Source organism: Salvelinus sp. IW2-2015, linkage group LG16, assembly GCF_002910315.2.
Source record: "Salvelinus sp. IW2-2015 linkage group LG16, ASM291031v2, whole genome shotgun sequence".
NCBI lineage: Eukaryota > Metazoa > Chordata > Actinopteri > Salmoniformes > Salmonidae > Salvelinus > Salvelinus sp. IW2-2015.
In genome coordinates, this window is record NC_036856.1 from 19279782 (window position 1) to 19299732 (window position 19951).

Here is a 19951-nt window from a genome sequence, read left to right on the forward strand (position 1 = left end):
GGAAGAATACAACACGCTAGCCTTATCGGTTCAAGGCAAGGCTAAGGGACAGATAGGAACAATGCAAACTGGACATTGTGCCCAGTCAGTGAACAGTCTCCTGAGCTCGGAATTTAGGTTTTACTAAAAACTTCAGGCCCTAGTCATAGGCTATTGCTAGTCAGGTGGTCAGATGAAACTCAGGGCCCTTCTTACGGCCATCCAACCTCTGAAGTGGACCAGAACTCATCCTGAAGAGATCCTATAGCTTGGATCTGGTCTGTGAGAGTTCTCATTTCCTGGGCGTTGTCAGATTGACCTCTATTCTGGGGAAATTAGTGTTGTGTGCTGGAAAGCTTTCCCTTTTCCCCCCACACTGACAGTCAGTCAGGCAGGATGTCAGAGAATAGGCTGTGAGGATGAATAAGGAATGAGACTGGGCTCTTAGCTGCAGAGAGAACAACGCAAAGCGGGGCTGCTTTTAGAAAGCGCTCTCTCTCTCTCTCTCTCTCTCTCTCTCTCTCTCTCTCTCTCTCTCTCTGAGTGGCCGGCCAGGAAACATCTTGTAGCTGTGACCGTGAACAAGCTGAGGCCCCAGGTAAGGGAAAATCATCCAGGATATTTTGGTGATCCTGCTCTACTGATCCCAGCAACAGATGGGAAGTGTAATGCAGCCTGAGTGGACGGCCGGGTATCTAACGTCCCTAAGATCAGGATGTCAGGAGGAGGGATGGGAGCAGGTCAGAACACAGGTGTTGCTGTTTCGAGATGGGACAGTGTCTGTCAAAGAGAAAACCTTTGTGTCCATATGTGCTACATACCGAATAGACAAGATGTAGTATTTTGTAGAAACCTTATGGGTGGGCAGGGAGAGGGAGGAGAGGGAGGAGAGGGAGGAGAGGGAGTAGAGGGAGATTTGTTGAGGAAGATAAAAGTAGGACACCAGGGGCAATTTACCCAGAGATAGGAGAGAGAGAGTGTTGTTTGTTAGCATATGCCTGCCTGCGCATGCGTGTGTGTGTGTGTGTGTGTGTGTGTGTGTGTGTGTGTGTGTGTAGGTTCTTCTATCCTTTATCCTTGTGTGGACCTACAATCCCCTAAAGTCCTCACAAAGATAGTAAAAAAGGGAAATTCTCTCTCGTGAGGACAAAGGCTATTTTAAGTTTAGGGGTTTGGTTTAAGGTTAGGGTTACAGTTAGGGTCATGGTTAGAGTTAGGGTAAGGGGCTAGTGATTGGTTTAGGGTTAGGAGTTAGGTTTAGGGTTAGGGTTACGAGTTAAGGTTAGGGTTAGGGAAAATAGAATTTTGAATGGAAATAAATTGTAGGTCCCCATGAGGATAGAAGAACATAATGTGTGTGTGATAATGGGGCAGTGCATATTGCATCAGTATAGGGTGTTAATAGAGATGTGGGATGTATGTAAGCCTGTTTATCTACACTGGCCTTCCAAAGTGTGTGTGGGGTTTGCACCCTCAGCATACAGATCATTGGCTCTGCATGGCTGTCCTCCTCTCCCAGCTGTGCTGCAGAGCTGCCTGGGTCCTTTAATAGTGCTAAGTCTAAAGCTGCAGTTGGGTGTTGTTTTCATGGAGAGGAAATGAGTGAGATGTCTTTCAGTAGTTACAGTAGCTTGGCCTATATCCTCTCACATAGCACAGGCCCCTGTGTAATTCTCCCTCTGTCTCTCTCTCTCCCTCTTCAATGACCCCATGCACCAGAGCCCAGAGCCCCAACACTGCCCACTGTGTTCCCCCCGTGACCCCCTCCTCCGACCCCTACACACAGACCAGCCTGTTCCGAACCAGCCTGTCCGAACAACCCCTAGAGCTATTTTAAGCCTGGGCCAAACAAAACAGAGCCCATGTCTTAGCTAGCAGACTTCCCGCACTCTCTAGGGTCTGTTGGGTTCAACGGGCCAGACGCGAGGAACCACAAAGTGTGGGCTATTTTGGGGGGAAATATCTCCCCTTAAGATGATAGAGTCAGATGGATCATAGACTTGTACGAAACATGCCATTCTCCACTATGGGTGATGATGAGAGAGGTTCACAGAAGAAAAGAGAGAGAGAGATGGAGAAAGAGAGAGCGAGAGAGAGATCAATAGCCCTACCTCCTGCTGATAGAAGAGTGTGAGAGACCGTAGACGATGCTGATGATGGGCCTGGGACTGATCTCCCTGTGGCTAACACTGATGAGCTTTGGGACAGTAGACCTCCAGGAAAACGTCACTTCAATCTACAAGCTTTTCACTCATATGCAGTTTAGCTGTTGCAGCTATTTTTACAACCCACTTGTATTAAATACTGTACATGTGCAAAGGATAGCTCTATTACAGAGTGTCTCTGTAAGTACTGTACTGTACAGGGGGTTGTACAGAGGGTTCAGCCAGCCAAGAATAATTATCATAACTGATAATGGCTATTAATAATGTCAGAATTTTGGTCCATCTCATGACCCCCTAGCCCTTCTGGAGTTACAGGCCCATGTCACTTCCATAAACACGGTTGGGACAGATATAGGGCCTCACTATTTCAAGCCTCACCATCAATTCACTTAATGTCACTGCAACAATTCCCTCTGATGACATAAAGGGCTAAACACTTCAGTGAGACAGAGTAAAAACAAGTCCTACTTTGCACAAAGGAAAGTGAAAAGAGCGTTTAAAAAACCCAGCCTAACCTCAAAGACGTAACATAGTAAATGTGAATCTGTGACACTCAAACTAGTATGATATTTTACATTTGGTATGGTTACAGAAGGTTGCTTAAGGCAAAAGCGAAAGGAGGGAGGTTGGTCAGGACCCAAATGTGTGGTCGAATCACATCACGGACAACTTTAGCATTTTAGCTAATTAGCAACTTTGCAACTACTTAGCATGTTAGCTAACCCTTAACCCCTAACCTTAACCCTAACCTTAACCCCTAACCTTAACCCCTAACCCTTAACCCCTAACCTTAACCTAGCTAACGCTAGATACAACAAATTGGAATTCATAACATATTGTACAAATTGCAATTCGTAATATATCATATGAATTGCAATTCGTAACATATCATACAAAGTGTAATTCATACGAAATGGATGATGGACATCCACAAATTAATATATACCATACGCAATGTAACCTATCATACTAAATGGAGGGAGACATATTTATATTTACTATGTTACCTCTATTCCTGAGTCCAGGTTGGAAAAAACAAGCTAATGGAATGTGAATTCATGCTAACTCAAATACACTGATTTTTACAGATGAGATCCCACACATTTATTGAGTGCAAGGGCACAGTCTCACACACACACACACACACACACACACACACACACACACACACACAACACACACACACACACACACACACAATAACGAATCACAAACACACTTAGCATCACTCTCCAGCTCCAGAAAGTCGTCACATGGAGTGGGGTGTCTGGCGGACGTCTTCACTTACTATAATGAAAACAGTCATATGTCTAAACAGCATGTCTTGGTTGGGACAATAAAACCAACTAGCACCCACTGACTAGGCTATTTAAAGCTTTGACTCAGACATATGGGCCTGGCAGCACAGAGCATAGAAAAACACAAAAGAAAGTAAAAGTCCTCTCCATCCCACATCAGAGAAACAATCCACATGGACCAGTAAATACACGACAGATTGTGAAAGCCCCCCCATATTAAGCACTCCCACAGTCCACAGAGGACACATTCATCACATCCAAATACCCAGGCTAAAGTAAGGGATCAAGGATAAAGCCTCCTTTTAAAGGAGCAACTGATGATTCATTTAAATTACCATCGAATAAGCCTGTTAGCCCAAAACAAAGCTTTTAAGAGTAAGATTACAGGGAACGAATCAGAGCCTTTTCCTTTCACTAAAGTACAGAAGTAATTACAGGAAATACAGCGCATGCCGTTCAGATTACCTGGTTTTAAAACATGCAATACACTGATTATGTTATAATGTGAATGCTACTGTGTGAACAGGTGACACAATGCATGCCTGTCTGTCTGTCTGTCACTCACCTTGGCCCCGATGACGGAGCTCTTCTGGTAAAAGCAGCACAGGGCTGCTGTTAAGGTCCTCAGAACATTGCATCTCTCCGACATCTCTCACCCCTCTCACTTAACTCACAGTAAAAGCCCCCCCAAAAAACTGTCTCAAAAACCACAGAGATTCTCAGTTAGCATTCACTTCTGTCGCACCAGGGGTGTGAACATGTTAGCAGCTCACTCTGTGGCTCTCTCTCTCTCTCTCTCTAGTCTCTCTCTTTTTCAGTCGAAGCAGTTCTGTTCTCTGTGCGCTACACAGTTCACACACCACAGTGAACACACCACAGCATGCTGCTTCACTCAGTCCCGGAGCTCCATGTATGGAGCTTTGGAATCCCCATGTGATTTTGCTCTCCCGCAAATGAAATCTTGCACTACCTCTACCTCTACTGTCTCTGGCTCTACTAAGACTAACCCCAGCAACCCCCTCTCACCACTGGCTGAGTTTAGAGGAGAGAGAGAGGGGGGGGGTCGAAAGTGAGAGAGAGAGAGAGGGGAGAGAGAGAGAGAGAGAGGAGAGAGAGGAGAGAGAGAGAGAGAGAGAGAGAGAGAGAGAGAGAGAGAGAGAGAGAGATGGGGAGGTCGAGAGAGAAAGAGAGGGGAGAAAGAGAGATAGAGAGAGAGAAGCTGCTGTGTGTTCTTCTGAAGCCCCCTACCCCTACCAACAGTGCTGCTCTGATTAACATACCATCACCACACACATTCTATGAGCCTCTTCTGCTCTTTTAACATACTGGTGTTTTAAACTGTGGAGGTATTTTGGTTTGTTTTAAATTAAAAGATGCATCTGCTCTGTTCATCTCAGAAAAATAGGAAACTCTCTACAAAGGAAGACAGATGTGTGTAATGCAACAACATTCAGGTCAAATAGGTGAAAATATCTGCAGTTGAGAATAAAAGTGATATAAAACTAAGATTTAAATCAGTCTGGTCGGACATAACCTGTGTTGTTGAAGAGACAAATAAGGAAATAATCTGGTTTCTGAAGGCTCTATTCAATCAGATCTGTTTTATCATCCACATAGAGGTTGTTTTGGTGGTGTCTGAGGTGGAACTGCTTTAGAGCTGTCAAATCCACAAGTGGCTCCTGGTATTACACCTAAAGTGGACATTGCCATTGGCTGCAGAGAGTCACATTAAGAGAAATCCCATGCAGCCTTCTTTACAAGTTTCAACGCGGGAATGTGAGATGTAATCTACACCTTGATTAGGCTGATAGAAATCCTCATTATTTCGTTCAATGATTTTAAATTTGAGCGTCATTATTTCTATAAAGCCTAAACTTTCCTGTTCTGAACTTCTAACGCAAATGGGACTGTTGTGGCTTCGTGACAATGATCAAGAGCATCTGCTCACCGTTTTGACAGCTCCAAAGCAGTTACACCTCTCACACCGCCAAAACATAAACTATGTGGGTGTGGGCTATCGCTGGTTAACGCTTGATCTGATTAAATCTAGGCCTTAGTCTGTATTTGTCTCTCGGAACAACCATTGAGAAGAATGTAGAGCATTCAGACGTGGACCGAGGAGGGGAACAGGAGAGATGAGTGGCAGGATAACTATTCACTGGGGTCAGAGCTGTATCTCTCTGTGTCTCTTAATGCTAAGGCCACTTAACTTCAGTCAGCACTTCTGGCTGTGGAGAGATGGTTGGAGTATAACAGAGCATGACCAGAAGACATGTCTTCATTCAAAGCAATGCCACTTTGCAGGCACTTTTATCGACGTTTCTTACAGTGCAGTGCATGCATCATTTTCCTCATGATGTATGTGTGATCCCTGAAGGGATTGAACCCATGACCTTGGCGTTGCTAACACTCTTACCAACTGAGCCACACACGGCCACGTTTTGTCCGTCTCCCCAGTAATGCCAACAGAGTGGAATACCAAGCACAGGAATTTCCATCCCCATTTCATTAGCATCACGTTGGGCTCTCAGCTGTTCCGGGAATGTTTGGTTGGATGGATGATGGGCTGTTTAGCTCTTTCTCTTGGTCCTCCAATACCATGACATCAGCAGACATCCTATTGTGTGTGTAAAATCCTCCTTAATTCCCTTGTCAGTTGAAATACTGTAACTTCAAGGAAACTTACGACCCGTTATAGGAAGGTGGAAAAAAGCCATATATACGTTAGAAATCTGCTTTACTTCAGCAAATACAGCCTCACAGGACTGGCTTGCTTCAGCCCTATGAATCAGAGATACGATTAAACTATAGGAGAGGGAGAGAGAGAAATGGCTGATTAACGATGCAGAGTTGTGAGAATGAATGAATGCAATGCACAGCTCAGCTATTTGCAGGTGCTTTCTTAAAAAGGGGAGCAATCTGTGAATGTGATTCAGCCAATACAAATAAATGGTAGAAAAAGTCTCCTCTGCACTTATAAACTGGCCAATCTTGAACTATGCAAAGTGAATAATCTGTTAAGTGGGCCTTTCTGGCTGCATTTAGACAGGCAGCCCAATTCTGATATTCTTTTCACTAATTGGTCTTTTGATCTGATGTGATTGGTCAAAAGACCAATTAGTGTAAAAAAAAAAAACAGTTCAGAATTGGGCTGCCTTTCTAAACGCAGCCTCTGCTTTCACCATTAACAAACCTATTGCAACACCTTTAGAACAAAAACTCAAACACCAACTCCACCAAATCAGTTGGGGTAACGGCAGTGGGATAGGGAAACGGGCAGGAGGTCCACTACCTGGGGGGTGTAATTACCCAAGAGCTATTAATTAAGAAATGCTGGGTTCCATTCTGCTGAAACCAAATCGCTCATAAAATGGCTTCCTGTTTACACAGTGTGACACTGATGATGACAACACTGTGATGAAACATGAGACACACAACACTAATTCTGGCACAGAACCACAGAGCATAATTGACCAGTGCCACGTGTAATACGTTGATATATCACATATAACATCATGTTTTTTCTCTGGGTCATTTCTAGATAAGAGATCTAGGAACAGTGTGTAATGTATGTCCTTTTAGACTTTTGAAAAACTACAATGGATAATAAAAATACAATATGGAAAGCATATTGGCACATCTTTTAATTAAACTCCTGAAAAGAATAGGATAACAACAGATTAGCAAGAGATTTACTAGTATTATCAGTGGATGTTCACGTCTGCTCAGCTGTTCGGCTGCATAAATTCTACTGTAGTACTTAAGTCAAACCACTAGAGAGTGCCATTTCTCTTCAGTGTGGTAGAATAGATTGTGGACTATGACCCTGCTGAAGGGCATACCTCAGTTCTAACTCGTCTAGGAAACAGGTACAATGGATACTGTAGATAGGAACAACAGGGAGAGATGAAGGACAACTGTTTGGCTGAGGTAGAGAAGATAACTGTTCTGAGGGGGTCACTGGTACTTGGGTTTTATGGATCCCATCCTCATAACCCTGCTGGCATCTGCTTTCAACAGGGAGCAGCTGACAGCCATACAGTCTGTGTCCAACTCACACACACCTGTACTGCATATTCTAGCCACACCATGTACATTATGTATGAGTGGGGCTTGGAGAGTTGGGTGAGATGAGCAACTCATAATCTGCAGCAATTTTCTGAACGACCTCATCCTACAGATGAAAGGTCCAGAGAAGCTATCCGCTGTCCTGTTCCTATTTAGAAGTATTGTCATAAATCCAAACTTATAATGTCTTTGTAGTTCTGGCAATTTTTGTATCTCTCTAACCCAGCTCTCACCCTGCCTGCCACAAATAGAGTATATTTATTTCTGTGTGTGTATTTCTGTGTGTGTATTTCTGTGTGTGTATTTCTGCAGGCTATGCTGTGCTGTGCTGTGCTGTGCAGGCCACATGGAGGGCCAAAGGGTCTTCATCTGGTGTTAAGCGAGGGCTGGAGATCTCTCATGTGGCATAGAGAGCCATTGTTCCCTTTAAAGCTCTTTCATGAGCGGTTAACTACCACTGGGCAAAAACCAGTTGCATCAATGTTGTTTCCACGTCATTTCAACCCCTAAATTCAATCTGATGATTTTGAATCAACATGTAAAATGTATGGGATTAATAAAAAGTCCTCAACCAAGGAGATTTCTTATTTTTTTCACCAAACTTTTAACCAGACAATCCACTAGGCCTGATGTTCTCCATCCTGTCTTTGTTGTCCTCCTGTTCTTCCTCTCTCTTCTTCTTTCTCTACTCTTTCTCTCTTGTGCTGTCTCTTTCCATTCTTCTCTCTCTATCTCACTCTCTATCAGTCTCTCACTCTGTACCCCCTCTCTCTTCTACACTCTAGTGTTTCACTGAGGAGTCTACTGGAGTAGCAGGTGTCTCTCATCCTGGTCTCTATCCTCATCTGCCACCATGTTGTCTTTGTGACTGTATCTGTGACTCACTCTGACAGTTAGTCTCACTCTAATCCAGGGGTGTCAAACTCAAATACCCAGTGGGCCAAAATGTAAAACCTGAACAAAGTCGCGGGCCAACATTGAACAAATGAACCTTTTAATATGGACCCAAACAAGTTTTGCTTTAACATTGAATATGGAACAAGCATCGCTTATTACCATACAATATATAATTTAATAGTGGAGACATGCAAAATCGAAATGTGAAAAAACACATCAATGGCATTCATTTATTAAATAAATAAAATTTAAATAAAAATCGTATGCCTCTTTTCTATTTGCAGCCTTCTGATTTAAATACCAAAATAAACTTTTTCCACTGGCTAATAATTTTACAAATAAAATGATAATAAATCAATCAACCATTCAAGCCCATGCCTTGTAGCAAGAAAAAGTGCACAAAGAAAACGTTAATTATTGCACACTGATCTAATCTGATGTGCCCAAGCCAGATACCTGGCATCTCTTCTTGGATGCTAGTTCATCAATGTCTGGGCTCAGGCTCTGAGCTGAAGAAATCCTCAGTATCGAGCGAAGGTGTTCAGTCAGACGTCTCCTGTGAGTTGTTTTGGTCATCTTCATCGAGGAGAAAAGTTGCTCGCATAGATAAGTGCTGCCGAACATGGAGAGCATCTGAGCAGCTTGGGTGCGGAGCTGAGGCATTGTGTCAGGGATGAACCGTGGAAACTGTGCGGCGCCCACAGCATCATACTTTGACTTCAGCGTGTTGTTGCACTGGAGTTCAATCAGCTCCATTTGGATGTTGGTTGGTGCATTTTCCACATCAACTGCGAAGGGATTACTAAGCAGTTCAAACCTACATTTCTGGACATCGAAGTCGGCAAATCGCCGGCTAAACTCAGCGGCGAGAACACTGAGTTTTTCAGCAAACTGTGCGCATGGGAACACGGCGGTAGAGATCTGCGCTTTTATGGTTTGGCAGCAGGGAAAATGGCAATGGTTTCCTTGCAGCATCTGATTCTCCCACAGGCACAGTTTAGTTTTAAAGGCCCTCACTGCAGCGTACATGTCTGTGATGATGCGCCCCCGCCCCTGAAGCTGCAGGTTCAGCGCATCGAGATGGCTCGAGATGTCACAGAGAAAGATATTCTGCCTCCCACTTGTCCAGAAAGCTCCTGTTTTCTGCCTTTCTTTTCGCCATTTTTGGGAAGGGATAGCGCGCTGACAGTTGTAGCGTCTATGTTGCTATGACTACTGTCACAGAGGAGAGGGCGTTTCTGGGTCCTGTCCTGATTGGCGCGCGAAAACAACAGCAGAGCATTATGGGATTCGTAGTATTAGCGGTGAATGCGCTGTATAATACCGGCGGGCCAGCTCTAGTAGTAATTTGGTATTGTCTCGCGGGCCAAATATAATTACCCCACGGGCCAAATTTGGCCCGCGGGCCAGAGTTTGACACCCATGCTCTAATCAATGTGTGGCTCATTACATAACCATGATTTTAAACCCGTTTCTCATAAACACCACATACTCCCAGAGGGAGAAGTTGGGCTCCACCCAGAAAAAGAGGGTATTTTAGGCGTTGAGTCCTTCTTGAACAATTTCCCCTCTCCCGCCTTCTAGATTGGCTTTGAAGATTGTAGCCATGTCAAATCAGAGGCAAAACAACAAGACTTTCACACGCAACAGTTTCCACCCACACTGTGGCTATATTCAGTTATTCTCAGACCAGCCCTGGTCTATCTGTTGTCTCTCTAGTCCACCCATCTAAACCACTATCCCAGTGGTTGGTTGCAGTAGGATTGTGGTCATTGGGCATTACTCTGACCTGCTTCGTATTCACACACAGGCCCCCTACCCACAGGAAATGACTTTAGCACATCAGCCTTTGATGTTTCCTGTTCATGTGTGGCAAACATTCATTGTTGCTTCAATAGCATATTAATTTAAGGCCCGGCTGAGTGGAAAAACAAACACACCTGGATGGGTTATGTTGACGGGCTGTGTGAAGCTTACAGTAACAATGGATACAGTATCATGGGTGTTATGTAAGGCCTGGGTCAGACAGTACAGTTCAGCAGTGAAGGCCCCATACACAGCAGATTAATCTCCCATCAAAACAATTGGAGAGGTGCTCCAATCTGCTGTAGCCCTGCCATCCTCCGGGCTTTCCCATATGGAAATCCTCCTGCACTGTGTCTACCCAGTATAGCACACAGTGGAATGAGGCGGTGTGAGGCGGGCTGTGCTGCGTCAGGGTCCTCTAGTGTTGGTTAAACACCACAGGAGTAACTCTACACTATTTACCATCCTGAATCTGGTGAAACTCACCTCAGAGTTTGTGCGTGCATGCAGACGTGTGTTTGTGTGTGTGCATATAGCTAGGTTCATTGTGGAGAGGATAAAGGGCATAGATGACTCTTGCCTAAGAATGAGGCCCTGCATGATCTCAGTTGCACTCTCATCTGTCTAATCCGTCTGAGGTGAGCTGAGGTGAGGACAGGGCTCTGATGTCACAGCGTTTGGGATGTTTCCTCATGTAACACTGTCTGACCTGGTATCAACAACAACTCATCAAGCTGAGTCAGACAAGGCTGGTGGCTCTCTCCAACATTACAATTAGTAATGAGGGAAGATGTAGTCCATGTAGTTGCCTGTTCCTATCCCAACATGTTGAGGTGACTGAATAAAGCCTTCTGCATGCTTTGGTTCGGCTGGTCCCTAGCCGAGTTCAGCTAGGCCAACCGAACAAGTTTGCATTCTCCCTTAAAAGTCCTTTACTTGAAAAACGAGAAGAACGCAGCAATAGTACTGTTTGTCCATCTTGAAACGCCATAGCTAGTATATACTTACTCAAAATTGTCTGAATTGATCTATGTTAACTCAATAAATCTGTCATTAATTTTGACGTTTTGACGAGGAGATCTTAGTCGCACAATTTTACATCTAACTAAGATGTTAGGTGCATTATTTCTAAAGTGAAAAAATATGCATGAAAACGTTTTGTTTCTCATTGAATGACAACAAACACTTTACTGAAGAATCCCTATTGTTGACCAATCACTGATGAATGGGTGTAGATTTGCCGCGAGAGAAAACGTTTGTGTGCACGAACAGCCGAAAAAACGTTGCCGAAGACCAAAACTAACAAAAACGTCACAAAATGTTGTCATAATATATGCACAAACTGTCCCGAACTGTTTCATCTGGGAAGCAGGCGGACGCTTTAAACATGAATAAATGATTGGAGATGGAAGTGAGAGAATTCATATTTGAAAGCAGGAGAGGGTACGTGACAATCGAGTGGCAATCTGAACTGTGTTTCTTTTTCTCATTCTAAGGCATATTGAGCCAGTGCCCTGAGCGGTGGTTAGGACTACCTACCTATGCTGTGGGTTGGGTTTTCATCAGCAGGGACTGGGAAACTAGTCAGAATTGAAGGAATGATGGATGGCGCTAAATACAGGGAAATTCTTGAGGGTAACCTGGTTCAGTCTTCCAGAGATTTGAGACTGGGATGGAGGTTCACCTTCCAGCAGGACAATAACCCTAAGCAAACTGCTAAAGCAACACTCGAGTGGTTTAAATGTATTGGAATGGCTTAGTCAAAGCCCAGACCTCAATCCAATTGAGAATCTGTGGTATGACTTAAAGATTGCTGTACACCAGCGGAACCCATCGAACTTGAAGGAGCTGAGGCAGTCTTGCCTTGAAGAATGGGCAAAAATCCCAATGGCTAGATGTGCCAAGCTTATAGAGTCATACCCCAAGAGACTTGCAACTGTATTTGCTGTAAAAGGTGGCTCTACAAAGTTTTTACTTTGGGTGGTTGAATAGTTATGCACTCTCAAGTTTTCAGTTTTTTTGTCTTATTTCTTGTTTGTTTCACAATTAAAACATATTTTGCATCTTCAAAGTGGCAGGCATGTTGTGTAAATGAAATGATACAAACCCCCCAAAAATCTATTTTAATTCCAGGTTATAAGGCAACAAAATAGGAAAAATGCCAATGGGGGTGAATACTTTCACAAGCCACTGTAGCAGAGTGGTGGTTAGGACTACCTACTGCCCTAGTGAGATAGTGAAGTAGCAGAGTGGTGGTTAGGACTTCCTACTACCCTAGTGAGATAGTGAAAGTAGCAGAGTGGTGTTAGGACTACCTACTGCCTAGTGAGATAGTGAAGTAGCAGAGTGGTGGTTAGGACTTCCTACTACCCTAGTGAGATAGTGAAGTAGCAGAGTGGTGGTTAGGACTTCCTACTACCCCTAGTGAGATAGTGAAGTAGCAGAGTGGGTTAGGACTACCTTACTACCTAGTGAGATAGTGAAGTAGCAGAGTGGTGGTTAGGACTACCTACTACCTAGTGAGATAGTGAATAGCAGAGTGGTGGTTAGGACTACTACTACCTCTAGTGAGATAGTGAAGTAGCAGAGTGGTGGTTAGGACTTCCTACTACCCTAGTGAGATAGTGAAGTAGCAGAGTGGTGGTTAGGACTTCCTACTACCCTAGTGAGATAGTGAAGTAGCAGAGTGGTGGTTAGACTACCTACTACCCTAGTGAGATAGTGAAGTAGAAGAGTGGTGGTTAGGACTACCTACTACCCTAGTGAGATAGTGAAGTAGCAGAGTGGTGGTTAGGACTTCCTACTACCCTAGTGAGATAGTGAAGTAGCAGAGTGGTGGTTAGGACTTCCTACTACCCTAGTGAGATAGTGAAGTGCAGAGTGGTGGTTAGGACTACCTACTACCCTAGTGAGATAGTGAAGTAGCGAGATGTGGTTTAGGACTACCTACTACCCTAGTGAGATAGTGAAGTAGCAGAGTGGTGGTTAGGACTTCCTACTACCCTAGTGAGATAGTGAAGTAGCAGAGTGGTGGTTAGGACTACCTACTACCCTAGTGAGATAGTGAAGTAGCAGAGTGGTGGTTAGGACTACCTCCTACCCTAGTGAGATAGTGAAGTAGCAGAGTGGTGGTTAGGACTACCTACTACCCTAGTGAGATAGTGAAGTAGCCGTGTGTTGATGACTGGCTGCCATGGCTTCTGAGGGGAGAGCTGTTTGGTTTTCTCTCCTGAACTGCATGTGAGGAACCACTGGGTTTGCTTTTCACACTGGCCTGAGAGCATCCTATTCCATGAGGCAAACAGCCCAGGGAAAGAGCGACAGACTGAGAATGTGGATGAAGGAAAAGGTGAAGGAGTGGGTGAATGAGCATGTGGGAAAGAGATGTCAGGTGTGTGAGAGTGATGGTAGTGTGGTATCAGAACACACAGGCCTCAGTCATCACTCAAGCCCAATCACAGTGTACAGGGACACAGGTGAAGGTAATGGGAAATATGATTTGTTTGATGCATTGCTGTACTTCTGAGACTAAGTGCCTCGTAGCCTGGAGAGAAATTGGATTAGTGTATTAGATAGAGGACATTTCCTCCCTTCACTCATCCTTTTCCGTATGAGGCTTTTTGATAGCCTCCAGCCTTAGAGAGAGTAGAATGATTTGTGCACACATCAACTTTACGTAAAGAGGAGGTATAGGTAGAGACATCAGTTAATCAGCTATTAAACCTTTACCATACATCAACTATTTAGAGCACTAGATCGCTAAAAAGTCTACTTGGCGGAAATTGAACAATGTTCCACATCATTTACATCTAAGAGCGACTCCTTTCTACCTCAACTGGTATCTGCAACTTTTTAACCAAAGAGACGTTACTCCCCTGAAGACGTTACTCAGCCCTTTACCTGCAGATGGGTACAGTGTGGCTCCTTCTGACACAAAACATACAAATCTAGTGAGTCACAGTCTCCTGTTTGCCTACTGTTTTCCAGTGGCGTTGGGATAATAGTTGAGGGCTTATGAGGGCTACGTCTGGATATTCACCCCTTTTCAAACAAATCCACCCCTCTCTCTGCCATTATACAATGGGTATACAAGACTATATCTACACAGGAAACAAAGATTGTAGAGGACACTGTCTCACAGCTAAACTTTATGAATTGAAATTTGATTAAATACTGTAGTCAAAAGAATAGTGCATTACAAAACATCATCAGACCTTATAAAAGTCAAACACAGGAACACCCACACATACAGTAAACACATCATGTACTCTCATGCCTTCTCCATGTATAGATATTTACTGTCTATTAATCTATCTTTCGTCCTATATCCTTTAAAACCCTGGAAAAATAAACTGAGAGACTCAATATCCTCGATGTCAGATCAATATCATGTGTCAATGTTCTGAGAGAGAGAGAGAGAGAGAGAGAGAGAGAGAGAGAGAGAGAGAGAGACAGGTTCCTGGAAGCTACTAGCATTCCTGCCCTATTTCACTGACCTCACAGTTACAAAACAAGCCTAAACTATATCAGATATCCCATAGGAATTAGTGTTATATCAAATTCCAAAAGCTGAACTACATAAGCTTACAGTATTTACTACAGTTTTACTGACACGGGAAATAGAAACTTAAACCTGTAAGACTGGACTGGTCTTGCCTGTCCTGACTAAAACACAATTCAGATCAGCGATAATTGAACCAACCTTCAATCTTTCTGACCTCTTCTCAATCAGAAGTAACAAAACACTAGTGATACCTGTTAGGCACTGTGTCTCAAGCAGCAGTGGAATAGGTAAGTGGGTTGAGTGGGTTCCTACCTTGACGTACTCCGGGGTGGGGTCCATGCTGCTGCTGGGGTCCCTGGGGAACAGAGACAGAGTTCTGTTGAGTGAACACATTCTTAATGGCAGCTTCTGGTCCCCTCCACTCCCTCCCTGTGCTGTGATGCGTCTGCTTCTGCTATCCTGCCTGCTGACTGTGGGTCTACCTCCTCTCTGACAGGAGTGGCATGCTCAGACACTGCCTTCCCCCCTCTCCTCCCCTCCACTACACCCCCACCCTTTAGTCTATCCACCCAGCCCCCACACAAGTCACAGCTACACGTGTCCCCTTTTTCTGACCCCACTGGCAAATTCACAGAGGGGTAAGAGACACCCCCACATCTGCCTTGTCTCTTACATCAGAGGGAGAAAAGTGGGTTTAAAATGCCATGTCATTAGCAGGGCTAGTCCTCCCAAAATTCTCAGTATCACTTCAGATGTCAGAAATGCATTTTGAGAGGACATAACATCTTAAAGCTAAGATGAATTATTTTCAAATCCCTAAGGAAGTGTGGATGCATTCCCAGATCTCTGCGAAAAATTCTGTTTATTTTGAGTTCTGCCTCTGTCTCTCATCTCAAATGGTTTTTTTAGGGGGGGGGGGGGTTAGAGAACCCAAGCCCTTGATGCAGAGGTCTTACAGTCAGACAAGAGGGGGAGTAATTCCCATAGGGATTGTAAAGGGAAAGAACACAAACATCTCGTTCAAGAGCCTTCGTGGAGTAGGAAACAAGTTGCCCTTAATCCAGTCAAAATGTTGAACACGCCAGTTAGTATCTAAACCAAAGGATTTATTATAAAATTACAATCTAAAAATGACTCACCGAACTACTGTGATTGTCCTTGGTCTTTTCTTTCCTCCCTACTTTCAGAGAAAGGCGGGAACGCAGCAGGAAATACGGTTGAGAGTAAAATAATCTGAAAAATACTTCCCAAGAAGTTCAGCGCCGGCCACTAGCTCTTAAACAGCTCTTTCTCCATTTAGCTGCTGTACGACCGCGTCTCATCTACTCACTGTGGGGAGAGCTGAACTTTCTCTCCTCTGCCCATTCTTTCATGTCAGCCTACACAGTAACCTGGCTTCTCTTTCAGCAGGGTGAGTGACTGGTATGTCACGCCACCTCAGAGGAACACAACACAGGCAAGCTGCTGCGCTGGCTGGTTCAGCTCTGAAGCCGCTCCATCCGCATCAGAATAAAGAGCTGGCCTTGTTATTCAACACCTACAGCTACAGTGTTAGGTAACATCACAATCAGTTCACAGTATGGTGGTGGTGGTGTTCCTATAGAACAGGACATTACAGGTTCCACCTGCTCCCATCAGACAGCCGAGACTAATAAAGAGAACAGATATCCCACCCATACTGTTCATATTGGGTAGAGAACAGAGGTGTTGGGAGACACATCATAGAGTTGGAGAGAGGACGAGTGAGAGGACAAGTGAGAGGACGAGTGAGGCCACAGGCCAGCCAAAGAGCCTCTCCTTTAGACCGGTTTAGTGTCAGCCAGACCACAGCTGCATTGTGTCCTGGAGAGGAAATGTACCCTGCTCAACCACTGACTTTCCCCAAACCTCAAGTTCAAATGGAGCTCAGTCAAGCCAAGGACAAGGACAGAGCAGGTCACACACAGACGACCTGGCTATAATTGGATTTCCGCACACAGCCTCCCCTTCTCTGACTCACTGACTGAGAGAGAGGGGCACTTGACATGCAACACTCCCTCAGTCAAAGGTTGTTCTGGATGCCTAAAGGCGTTCGCCTGCTTCCCAGATGTTCGTGCATATATTTTGACAACATTTTGTGACGTTTTTGTTCGTTTTGGACTACAGCAAGGTTTTTTTCCGGCTGTTCAGGCACATAAAACATTTTCTCAAGGCAATCGGAAGTTGGTAGCCGAAGTCTACACCCCTTCGTCGGCGATTGGTCAACATTCAACAAGAGACAACTTGTCCTCATGCACATTTTTCCACTTGAGACATACTGCACCAAACATCCTAGTCAGGACGACTTGGCAAAAACTTCAAAATGAATGACCGATTTCTTGAGTTATCTTAGATTAATTCTGACTATTTTGAGGACTGATTATAGTGTCTCAAGAGGGACAATCAGTACTATTGCCACTTTTTTCTAGTTTTTCAAGCGAAGGTATTTTAAGGGAGTATGCTAGAACACTAGTACGGGTTGCCTAGCCGGGTTCGGCAAGGCTCAGCCGAACCGAAGCATGCGGAGGCACATCCACAATACTGACTCAAGGGGCAGTTTGACTCTATGGGAAAATCCCTCAACTTCTACATGTACTGTATAGTACAGTGGATCAGTGCTCTGCTGTGCACAAAATAACTTAAGTCAAGTCACCTTATTGAAGTAATTTTCCTTATATAAATGCATACATATACTAATCTCTCCCAAACAGCATTGAGTGCCGATCTGGTCATGAAATAATGAATGCAGGTCGAAATGAAGAGAGGAGAAGGGGTGGTAATGAGTTGCTCTGGTTGAGTTCTCCTTCTCTCTTTTTATTTTACTGGGTAGCTGCAGGTGTGTGTCTCCTCAGAACGAACATGTGCTCTCAGCCTGCTGCTGGCTGGCCTTATAAAAGCAGAACCAGCTGTGGCTATACTGCCTTCTGCCTACTCCTTACTCCAACCCAGAGGAGAGGGAGAGAACGAGAGAATGAGGGAGGAGGGAGCAGATGAGAGAGAAACAACAGGACACCCCTGGTCCAACACAAACAGGAGCTGCTAAAAGGAGCGCTGTTTATTTACCCACCAGATCAGCACTCACAGAGGAGAGGGAGCAACTGCTGCTCTGGCTGGACATTATGAACAGAACTACTAACACTAGGACAGGAATTATAGTGTTTACACTGTGATTAGCTCACGCAATAGAAGCCTGCGAGTCCCACAGACAATCATTGACAATAATAGTTTACAGTAAAAATGATTGTTCCGTCACTGTGCTTCTGATATGGGATGGAATATTACTTTTAAGATATGGGAATAGAATGTTTGGCATGGCATCATTTGGAGATGCAACCAATGATCAAACAGCAATATTATGATGACATCCTTTTCTTAGGATCGGGTTAGTTCACAGTGGCCTTGGGAACATTGAGGCCGGACATCACGGCATCATTACTTATCTCTGCTGTGATACAGAGGACAGCCTGGGCATGGCGTAAAACAAAGCCTTTCTGTGAAAGACGTGGTGTGTGTGACGCCTATTCGTCTACCTACCTGGTCCTAACAACGTATATACTGCAGCTGTAGCACCATGATTCCCAGTGGGATGTTTTGGTTTTTGATCAGAGTGGTTTAGAACTGATGTTGACAGACAGACATCCAGAAAACACTCACTGTTGTTTAACTTTCACCACTGTTACCTGTTCTCTAGCCTTGGAGGAAACCATCCAGGCATCAGATCTGACCCAGCAGCAGACCATTTCTCAGCAGAACAAACAGAGAGAATCAGTCACTCTAGATTCTGAGCTCACGGCCAGCTCCGTCTTTTATCAGCCCTTTCATCTCCTATACGAGGCTGTAAATCTTCTCGCCATCTCAACCTGAGTCAACCTGAGTCCAACTCATAAAGGATTTTCAGGCACACCACAGCCAGAGCTGTCTGCCTCTCCCTGGGGCAGAGTGAGTGGGTCGTGGGTTATAGTGGCTATCTGGCTTAGGCACACACAAACACACACACACACACACACACAGCATGGAGGCCACATCAAGTCAGTGTGGTGGCCTCCAGCCACACCACACACACACGACAAACACACAACACACACACACACACACACACCACACACACACACACACACACACACACACACAACACAACAACACACCACACACACACACACACACACACACACAACACACAACACCCACACACAATTGCGCACGACAACACACACACACACACACACACACACAGATTGACTGAGGTTAGGGGTCACCTGAAGAATCACTCACTTTGTGGATCAATCCAGATAGCGTCATCGATACAGAGTAAACACTGATTAATTAGTGTGTGGTTAAAGGATGGAGCACTGTCTGGGTCAAGGGTCAACAGACAGTCAGGGAGACTAAGAAGTCAGCACAAAGAAACATAGGTTGGTTTAAAACATGTACAATATCCACAAAACAAGAATAAGCAAAATAGTTCAATGAGCAGAAATGTGTTCATTGATCAATGTAATCTGCATGAAAAGAGATGGACAGTGTCATATCCTCCCATCCTGAAGTTAATGACAGAGCCACAGGTAACTGCCAAAATAAAGGTAACACCAACATTAAGTGTCTTAATAGAGCAATGGGCCACCACGAACCAGAACAGCCTCAATCCATCTTGGCATAGATTCTACAAGTGTCTGGAACTCTACTGGAGGGATGCGACACCATTCTTCCACGAGACATTTCATCATTGGTGTTTTGTTGATGGTGGTGGAAAACGCTGTCTCAGGCGTCGCTCCAGAATATCCCATAAATGTTCAATTGGGTTGCGATCTGGTCACGGAGATGGCCATGGCATATGGTTTACATCGTTTTCATGCTCATAAACCATTCAGTGACCACTTGTGCCCTGTGGATGGGGCATTTTCATCCTATGGGGCACAGTCATCGTAACCAAAATAATGGCCTGCCCAGCATTTTTATACATGACCATAAGCATGATGGGATGTTAATTGCTTAATTAACCCAGAAATCACACCTGTGTGGAAGCACATGCTTTCAATATACTTTATATCGCTCATTTACTCAAGTGTTTCCTTTATTTTGGTAGTTACAAGTATCTTTTCATAAGAGATGAGGACAAAGCCCTTTGACTAATCCTGAAATCTCCCTCACCAGTCAGCCATACCCAGCTCCCTGGCAAAGCCAGGTAACCAACCAATCAACCAGCGGCCTTCAAATAG

At 44.5% G+C, this 19951-nt stretch overlaps 1 protein-coding gene across 1 annotated transcript in view; it reads right to left on the reverse strand.

Moving 5' to 3' along the window:
• LOC111976067 (breast cancer anti-estrogen resistance protein 3-like) overlaps positions 1-19951 on the reverse strand; it is a 76672-nt gene that overhangs the window by 44119 nt on the left and 12602 nt on the right. Inside the window, 1 exon segment of the mRNA XM_024004798.3 lies at positions 15030-15072. Coding sequence (XP_023860566.1) covers positions 15030-15072 — 43 coding nt within the window.